Source organism: Felis catus, chromosome C1 (genome assembly GCF_018350175.1).
Source record: "Felis catus isolate Fca126 chromosome C1, F.catus_Fca126_mat1.0, whole genome shotgun sequence".
NCBI classification, from domain to species: domain Eukaryota; kingdom Metazoa; phylum Chordata; class Mammalia; order Carnivora; family Felidae; genus Felis; species Felis catus.
Genome location: NC_058375.1, coordinates 14,601,641 through 14,611,132, shown reverse-complemented (window position 1 = coordinate 14,611,132; position 9,492 = coordinate 14,601,641). Strand labels below are relative to the sequence as shown.

At 53.5% G+C, this 9,492-nt stretch overlaps 1 protein-coding gene across 1 annotated transcript; it reads left to right on the top strand.

The window, feature by feature from the left end:
• The first annotated feature begins 377 nt into the window (after positions 1-377).
• PLA2G2D (phospholipase A2 group IID) lies at positions 378-7,911 on the top strand. Its single transcript, XM_003989622.5, has 4 exons — positions 378-513; positions 3,929-4,073; positions 4,757-4,863; positions 6,291-7,911. The coding sequence occupies exons 1-4, from the start codon at positions 474-476 to the stop codon at positions 6,434-6,436; spliced, it is 438 nt and encodes a 145-aa protein (XP_003989671.4). The 5' UTR covers positions 378-473; the 3' UTR covers positions 6,437-7,911.
• The last annotated feature ends 1,581 nt before the right edge of the window (positions 7,912-9,492 follow it).

The following is a 9,492-nucleotide window of genomic DNA, read 5'->3' as shown; positions in this document are numbered from 1 at the left end:
ATTCCAGCCACTAAAAAGAAATCACAGTTGTGTGATGTGCTCGATAGAGGTACTAATTATGGCCACACTGGCAGTCATAGTATAATATATAAGTGTATCAACTCAACATGTTGCACACCTTCAATTTACACGATGATTTACGTCAAATGTATTTCAATCAAAAAAAGTGAATGGTGCTTAATGGATTCATAAATGACTTAAAAATTTTTTATTGTCTTTGATTTTCAGACCTCCTACACTGAATGTGTTCCTTTTGCAATCCAAATGTTTAAAAAAAAAAAAACAGATCTTAAAAATAAAAATAACATTCCCCATGGCCAGAAAGAGGAAACAGAAAGAGCATAAACCAGAGCCAGAGCTGGGAGGGCCGGGGGTGGGCTCGGCTGCAGGGGGGGGCAGGTACCCTGATTTAAGAGGCTGCCTGCGTGGAAGGGGACTTCCAGTAGCCGCTTCCAGGGCTGTGTGCGAGGACCATGAAACTTGCCCTGCTGTGCACGCTGCTGGTGTTTGCTGGTGAGTGGGGCAGGACCCACAGCTGGGAAGGGAAGGTGGGGTGTGACTAGGTGATATCTCTTTCCTAGACTGGTCCTCTGCTCTGATCGCCACTGCCCTGGTCTCCCCCCCACAGTCCCCCAACCCTTCCATCCCTGCCAGGAGCCAGCAGCAGCGGCTGGTCCCCTAGAATGCTGGCTTCGGCCAGGGAGCTCTGGGCTATCACGCTGTGCAGCGTGCCTCTGGTCTGCTGTGAGGACGAGCAGCTGGAGACTCAGACACTGGGGCCAGCTGAGCAGACACCTGGGGCCCTTTGGACACAAATTACAGAAAGGGATCTCCCCAGGCCAACCTGCTCCCCTCTGTCCCTTTGACCAGATAATAGCAACGTTTTGTTTACGAACCGTACTCTGTGCCTGTCTTTCTTTTTTTTTTTTTTTTCAACGTTTTTTATTTATTTTTGGGACAGAGAGAGACAGAGCATGAACGGGGCAGGGGCAGAGAGAGAGGGAGACACAGAATCGGAAACAGGCTCCAGGCTCGGAGCCATCAGCCCAGAGCCTGACGCGGGGCTCGAAATCACGGACTGTGAGATCGTGACCTGGCTGAAGTCGGACGCTTAACCGACTGCACCACCCAGGCGCCCCTCTGTGACTGTCTTTCAAGTTCATCGTCTCCTGTGAACCTGGGAAGAGGGCTCTGTTGACTGTGGTGGCAGATGGGGGGAGGTTTCCATTCGATCTTCAGCAGAGCAAATGTAAAAATGTAGCTGCCAGCAAATTGGGTGTATTTGTTTCTCGAACCATCTCAACGTATGTAGCGTTGGAGAGGATTTGTGCTTTAAAATGTGGATTTCTGTTATCCTGGGACTCCCAAAGTTTTTAGAGGAACACATCTCCAGGGTTACAGCGAAAACCGTTGGGAAAATTGCGATTAAGCTACAGAAACTCATGTCTCCGACATAAAGAAACAATGCACTGTAGAGGCAAAATGTGCAGATGAACCCGCATTCAACTGTTGGCCCACTGTCTCCTGGCAGTCTGACCTTGGCCAAGTCGCCTTACCTCTCTATGTCCTCACCTGCAAAATGGACATAATGGCACCCTCTTTGTAAGGTTGTTGGGTCTCTAATGAGAAAATGTCTCCAAAATGTTTAGCAGGTGTAAGTAACAGCAAGCAAGCAACAGCTTAACACGCAGAGCGTGCATGATGAGGCGTTAGCCATGCTCACTCCTGGGGGAAAAGGGTCCAGCCCTCTTGGTGGCAGCTAAGGATAGAAAGAGCTACCAGGACAGGAATTCCTGACGAGCTAAGCCAGTTCGCCAAAGATCTCGTAACCGCAAATTGGGTCCCGCCGTGTCTCCGGGCTGGGCCCGCCTCACTTACAGAAGCAATGAGACTACCATCCAAAAGCTTTCTGAATCAAAGCTAAATGTACTCCTGGCCCGGCATGGGAGAAATGCACCATTCCGGCGTGAGTTTATTTGTGTATTCCTAAGCTGACGTGGAAAGGGCCAGGCTTAGGGCAGAAAGAGGGACGAGGGACACCAGAAAGGCAAGATTCTGAAGCCAGGTCCCTGCTTGGGGACCACAAGGTGGGTGGTCACTCACCTTGCAACAGTTTGCCTCCAGGTTCCTTAGCACGGCATCCGGGATTCCAGCGGGCCCGAGGTCAGTCACTGGCTCCGCCAAAGCTTAACAAGGTTTCTCTTAAACATTTGTACAGCCAGAGCCACCATGTCAGACAGGAGTGGCAACGTGGATTCCTGCGCATTGAGGGACACGCTGGGGACACAGCAGGCCTGCATGGACCAGATACCCACCAGTCACTTTAGCTGCAACCCAAGGCAGCTGGTTTGGGATCTTGCCCTTGGCCCACTGCACCAGCCCCTCCCAAACCCCCTCTTCCCACCTCTACCTCCCCCAACTTGGGGTGTGCCCCCCACTTTACTATTTACTTCATTTGCATGCACAGCTTTCATTATAACACCATTTAGCAGGGAATGGAGGGGAGGTCCATGATGAGGTCATTCGAAGGGGTGCACTGGGCCCGGTCCCCCTGAGACTCGGCCCCATCTGTCTTCTTGAATCGTCTCTCGAGGTTGCACACATGTATACCTCAGTCTCCTTAGCTCGTCTGTTTTCCCCCGCCCCAGGCTCTCCCCGAATCCTTCGACTTAATGTATTTTATTCCTCCTGTCTCAACATAATGCATTCTCCCCCAGTAAAATAAAATCCCTTGCGGTCAATTCTAACAAGCAGCAATTAGAACTAAAATGAAAAATATTCGTGAAAATCATTGATTTCTAAATCATACTGCCTTCCCAGGTGAGCTTTGAGAGGGCGTTAGTGTGCAGCTTTCTGGAAGGGACGTGTGGGGCAGGGGCGGATGCGGAGAGGAGGGTGTCTTCCTGTTACAGAATGGGGAACTCAGGGCAGAGGCAGTGACTGGAACCAAACTGCCCTGGGATTCAGTGCTGGCTCCTCCATGTACCGGCCACTGTGACCTGGGCAAGGTACTAAGCCTCAATCTGCTCATCTGTAAAATGGGCATTAAAGGTAGTTCTCATTGTACCAATGCCAGTTTCTCAGTTCCTGTAAATCCACCATTATTATGTAAGCTGATAATAACATCAGAGGAAACTGGGTGCTGGGTGAAGCATGTATAAGAACTCTCTGTAGCTCTTTGCAAATTTCTGTGCATCTAGAATATACCAAAATTATTTATTGAAAAAAAAACAGTATTTATCTCATGGGTTGAACAGAGTCTATAAATTACTACATGAAAAGACCCATAATAAGCCCTCGTTATCATTATATTATATATATATATATATATTTTAAGTTTTTTTATTTTGAGAGAGAGAGAGAGCACAAGCAGGGGAGGGGCAGAGAGAGGGGAAGAGAGAATCCCAAGCAGGCTTTGCACTGTCAGCACAGAGCCCAACTCGGGGCTCAAACCCACAAACTGCGAGATCATGACCTGAGCCGAAACCGAGATTCAGACGCTAAACCGACTGAGCCACCCAGGCACCCCACCATCACCATATTTTTAATAAACCTAGTGGTTGTTGTCATTTTCTTTTTTCTTTTTCTTATTTTCTTTATTTTTTTTTAAAGTTTCATTTATTTTTGAGACAGGAAGAGACAGAGCATGAACAGGGGAGGGTCAGAGAGAGGGAGACACAGGATCCGAAACAGGCTCCAGGCTCTGAGCTGTCAGCCCAGAGCCCAACGCGGGGCTCGAACTCACGGACCGCGAGATCGTGACCTGAGCCGAAGTCGGCCGCTTAACCGACTGAGCCGCCCAGGCGCCCCTGTCATTTTCTCATCCAACATCACTGGTTCGGTCCAGCAGGGCAGAAGGGCCAGGCGTGTGTCCCACCGGCCTCCTCTGACGTTCATATCCTCTCCTTGTTACCGGGCTCTTTGGCAGGTGTGATTCCAACCCAGGGCGGGATCTTGAACCTGAACAAGATGATCAAACAAGTGACCAGAAAAACACCCATCTTCTCCTATTGGCCCTATGGCTGCCACTGCGGACCTGGTGGCAAAGGCCAACCCAAAGATGCCTCGGACTGGTAATCCCTTCCCAGACAGGACTGCGGGTGGCAATCCTGTCCTGCCCCCACCCCGGGACTCTCCCCTTCCCTGCTCCCTCACGCATTCATTCCGCGACTTCGTTTTATGCCGTGCACTGGGAGCCCTGCTGAGGCCGGGTACGGCTCCAGCCTTCCTGGACCTTGCCGTCTAGCTGGTTCTGCAGAGTCTCTGAAGGCCCTCCTTGCACTTCCAAGCCCTGATCTAGTGATAACACCCACACACGCTCCCTGCTGGTTTGGTTTATTATTATTTTTTTTTAATGCCTACCTCTTTTTGCCATTAGCTCCTTCAAGCTTCACTACAACCCCAGGAATCAACTAGGAGAGACCAGAGCCATCCAGGCCGGGGGTCACTTCCCTGACCCACCACTTACAGGCTGTGTGACCTTGGGCATGTGGCTTGACCTCCCTGAGTCTGATTCCTCATCTGTGAAATGGGCATTGTACCAGTGCCTCTGTCGTAGGGTGGTGGCGGAGATTAAGAGAATATTGATGGATAAAACAAATGCCTGGTACCTAGAAAGCACCCACTAAGTGTCAGCTTGTGTGGTCATAAAGACTGGAGCCCCGCAGGCCTTGACCCTTCCCGGGTGGGCACTCGGTTTCTACTCTTGGGGCAGCTGTGTTCCCTGCCTGTCCCGTTCCCTGTCCTCTCTCTCCAGGTGCTGTCAGAACCATGACTGTTGCTACGCTCACCTGAGGCAGCACCGATGCCGTATCCACACAGACAACTATGACTACACCTTTTCCCAGGGGGACATCCAGTGCTGTGAGTGCCCGGGGCCTCGGGGCTGGAGTCAGAGGCTGAGGAAGGGAGTTCTGGCACTTAACTGCCTTCGTGTGCTGTGTGACCAGGCACAAGCTGCTCGCCCTCTCTGTTTTTCTCATGTGTCCAGTGATAGTAGCTGGGCTGTGGGGGAACGGGGGTGGGAGTATGGAGAGGTCCAATGAGGGCTTTGACCCCTTTAGGATTTGGAAGGCTGGCAGGTCTCAGCTGGGATCCCAGAGCCACTATCAACCAGCTGTGTGACCTTGAACACATTGCGTGACCTCTCTGAACGTCAGTATTCGCCTCTGTAAACTCTGGATAACAGTGTGCTACCCCCTAAACTCAACTCAAGAACTAAAATGAGAGCAGACAGAATGAGTCTGTCTGTGCGAGAATGAGTCTCGCACATGCCTGCTGCCCAGCGCGTGCGCGATAAATCACGCGGACTACTGATGTCATTGTTACAACTGACGCTGTTATCGCGAGTTAACAGAGCAACCCGGCCAGGAGCTGCGCCACCCTGATGATCTCCATTTTGCACACAAGGAAAGTGAGACCAGAGCGAAGAGGTGCTGGCCCAGGGTCACCCTGCTGCAGGTGACAGAGCCTGGGCTAGACCTCAGGTCCCCCCACCCCCACTTCTGGGTCCACGCCTGGAGGGAGGCGGCCGCTCTGAGCTGGGAATCACGTGGGCTCATCACACCAGAGTCCCCGCTCATTAAAGTCTTAATAATAACAACAATCATAGCCAACATTTATTGAGCACCTACTGTGTCCTGAGTGCTCTGCCTTCTCTAATACTCCCAGCAGCCCCAAGGCAGCTCCTACCCTCACCCCCATGCACAGATAATGACACTGGTGCACCAAGGTCCCTTTGGCCTCTGTCTCGGCGGGTACAGTTCCATCGGCCTGGGACACGCCCCACCCCCCCCACCCTCCGCCACCTTCCACCCTGGCTTTCCACAGGGGAGCAGACCCTTCCGATCTCAGCTCAAATGACTCCTGACACTGAGTCCGATCCCCCTACTTTGCCCCTTGGAGCTCCTGCAGCATTTCTTACTTCCGAGAGGAACAGTATGTATTATTCCTTTCTGTGGTCCTCTAATACCTGCTGCCCGCGCCCTCCCCCAGGAGTGTGAACCCCTTGTGTCCATTCTGGTCAGTCCTGTCCCTCCAGGGCCCTGCCACGGGATGGGCGCTCAATCGCTTATGAAAGGGATGAATGAGTAACTAATGGAGTGACAGAGCTCAGAGAGGTCACGGTTTGTGCCCAAGGTCACGGGCCTAGGAAGCGGCTGGGAATGGAACTCTAAAGCTGAGCGACCCCTGCGCGGCCTCCAGAAACTCCCCGTAGGGACCCTAGACCCACGCCCGCCTCTGCCTCGGGAAGGGACGGACACTGAGCTCCCGTCTCCTCCACCCCACAGCCGACAAGGGCAGCTGGTGTGAGCAGCAGCTGTGTGCCTGCGACAAGGAGGTTGCCTTCTGCCTGAAGCGGAACCTGGAGACTTACAAGAGACACCTGCGTCACTACTGGCGGCCCCACTGCAGAGGCCAGACCCCTATGTGCTAGGAGGAGCCCGCCCGGCCGTCCCTCGCCCCCTGCCCTGTTCCTCAGCATCTTGAGCGCTGCAAGTCCCGTGGGACTGCTGACATCCCTCAGTATGTAACCCCCTGCACCAGCCTGGGAGGGTCTCAACCTAGCCCCACCCACCACCTTGCTCCTGGACCTTCGAAACCTTCCCGACCAAGTTGGCAGCTGTCTCTTCCGAGGATGGATTGAGATCGGAGGAAAAGCCGCGGCCAGGAGGCGCCTGGGGGATGGTGTTGGGGCCGAAGCGGCAGGTGTCAGGGGTGGGGGTTTGGGGACCGTGGTGTGGCAGGTTCCCTCTGCCATTGCCACCCACCGGGCCTCCTGCCTGAGTCCCACCCGCTCTGACACACTGTCCGTGCTGCAGCCGGGGTGGCCTAAAGGGTAGTGTCGATCCTTCTGTCCACATGGCTCTACTCCTTAAAACGCCAGAGCCCTCCACCACCCCGGGAGAGGGCCTGTCGAGGAGTTTGGGACCTGTGCTCACTGGCATACATCACTCTCCCCAACTAGGCTGGGAGGTCCTCGTGGGCAGGACGCATGACTGTCTTGGATTCAGTTGCATCCCTGTGCCCAAAGCAGTGCCCGGGACCAAGAAGGGGCTCCCCGGATCCCTCTCGAGCAAAGGGCCAGCTGAAGCCACCAGGTCCTCTTGTTCCAGGCCTAGGTCTGCACGCACATGTCCTTTCCTGTTTCCAGGTGCTTGCGCAGGCTGGGACCTCTGTGGAATGCTCCACCTGCTGTCCCCAGGTGGCTGATCCCCATCTAGGCTCCTCGGGGTCCAAGGGCTACTGGGGACGGAAGTGTCTCCTGGTTGACTCCTCCCCGGCTCCAAGGGCTCGCTCCCTCCTCCATACCCGCGTAGCACTTTACGGGGCTGCGATTTACCAAGCTTTACCTTGAGTGATATATAATATCTGGGATTTTCTGAACCCCTCCAACCAGACTGGAGCTCCTGGAGGACGGAGGCTATGTCTCTCATCTTTGTTTCCTCTGCTCCCCGACATAATAGGTGCTCAATTAATGCTTATGGACCAATGAGCCCATCACGGATGGATGGAGGTCGTGGCAGGTGTTATTGGTGCCTCACCCACATGCCCTCCCTGCCCAGGCTCCCAACCCCCAGCTAAGCCAGATGTTTGGCTGCTCTGTGCTCACATCTGTCTCCTTCTCCTACCTGTCTGCTGGGAGCTACCACCCCTCCCGCCCTTCCCACCTCTAACCAGTGACTAGAGAGCGTGATGCCGGATGGGTGTCGTTGCCCGACCCCGCCTCTGTGCAGGACCACCTGGGTGACATGCTGCATGCCCCAGAGCTCCTCGTGGGATCCGGCTGAGGCCAGATGTCTGGAACACCTCTTTGCTTAGCTTTGTACCCTGGCCTGGCCTGTTCCCCTTGTTGCCTTACAGGTTTCTCTTGAGAACACGCCCTCAGTAAATCACTCACTTGCACAAGAATCCTGTCTCAGGCTCGGCTTTCTGGGGAAACTGACTTGGGACAGACAGATGGATGGACAGATGGATGGATGGATGGATGGCCTTCTTCATATAAGGATCCACGATCTGTCATTTGTATGTGATTAGCTGTGTCTCCAGCAACAGGGCTGGGGCCACCCACATTCTCCAGCCGTGACACACATAAGTGAAACAGCTGACCGATCACTTTTCCTTCGACATGAAGCTCAGTGTCTCATGTGAGGCTGGGTAATAGGAATTAGGAACCATGGGCACTGGGTTCAAATTCCAGTTATAACCACTGACTCGCCTCCCGAATCCCGGTTTCCTCACATGCAAAGTAGAGCTGAAATTAAGGAGGAAATAAGATGAGGTCAGAGGTCAGCATGTTAAACTAGATTAATGCATATGAATGGTGAGCACGGTCCCTGGCACACGGTAACGCCTCTGTAAATGTTAACCGACGTCCCCCTTCTTTCCACCCAGCTCCCCTCTCCGCCGTCTACACGACTGCGCAGCCCTTTCCATTAGATCCTGACCCGCGATGTTCTTTTGTTCAAGAGCTGGCAACCCCCCTTGTCGATCGGAGCCCCTGTGATAGTGACAGCGTCAGTGTTGGCAAAGGATGGGCGTTATTTTCCGTTATTATCTCCATTTTACAACCTGAGGTTCAGAATACGGACAGCAACCTCTGAGGTCCCACAGCCGGATTCCAGCCCAGACTCCCCCCACCCCGCTCCCTGGTTCCCCATCCCATTTGTACTGGTCAGGAAGCTTCCTATGCCTCGATGGACTTCAACAATGAGGGCATTTACGACCTCACATGACAAGAAGTCCAGGGGCAAGGTGGCTCTTTAGTGGCTTGGTAATGTCTTCAGTACCTGGTTTCTTTCTTGCTCTGGCCACTCTCACTGTGCTGCTTTGCCCCCTGGGTGGCTCAGAACAGCAGCGGAGGTCCAGACCTCATGCCTGGACACGAAGACATCCAGCAGAGAATACACTGTCCCTTTCATGTCTGTTGTCAATGAGCCTTACCGCCACCATCCGGCAGACTTTCCCAGCAGGACTGGCCACTCTAAGCCATAGTGGCTCAAGGTGATGGGATTAGTCTGGTCGGTTTAGATTCCTTAGCATTTATGTACCCTCGAGAGGAGACAGGGTTAACGTCCCCCGAGTGTCACGTAGCCACTAGAATGGGAGTTGGGTGGGCAAGTCTAGGGCTGGGTCAGGAATGGGGCTGTCCCTGTGTGAGCTCAGCACCTAGCACAGGGCCTGGTGGTCCCAGAGCAGGTGATCAACAGTCATTTGTTATGAATGAATGAGTGAGTGAATGAATGAATGACTCCCAGGTTGCTAAAGACCTGGGACTTTGAACCAAGAGGTGGGATGGACAGATGGGGTTTCAGGGCAGCAGGACTGAGTCCCCAGAGTAAGGCAAGACTCCCCACCCCCCACCCTGTGGGTTCTCATTCTGGGCCAATTTCCAATCCCTGGAATTGGGTAAGAGGCACAAAGGAAGGAGAGACTCACAAGCAGCTTCTGTTCTCCACCTGCATCTGTCCAGCAGCCCTGGGTGTAGGAGGC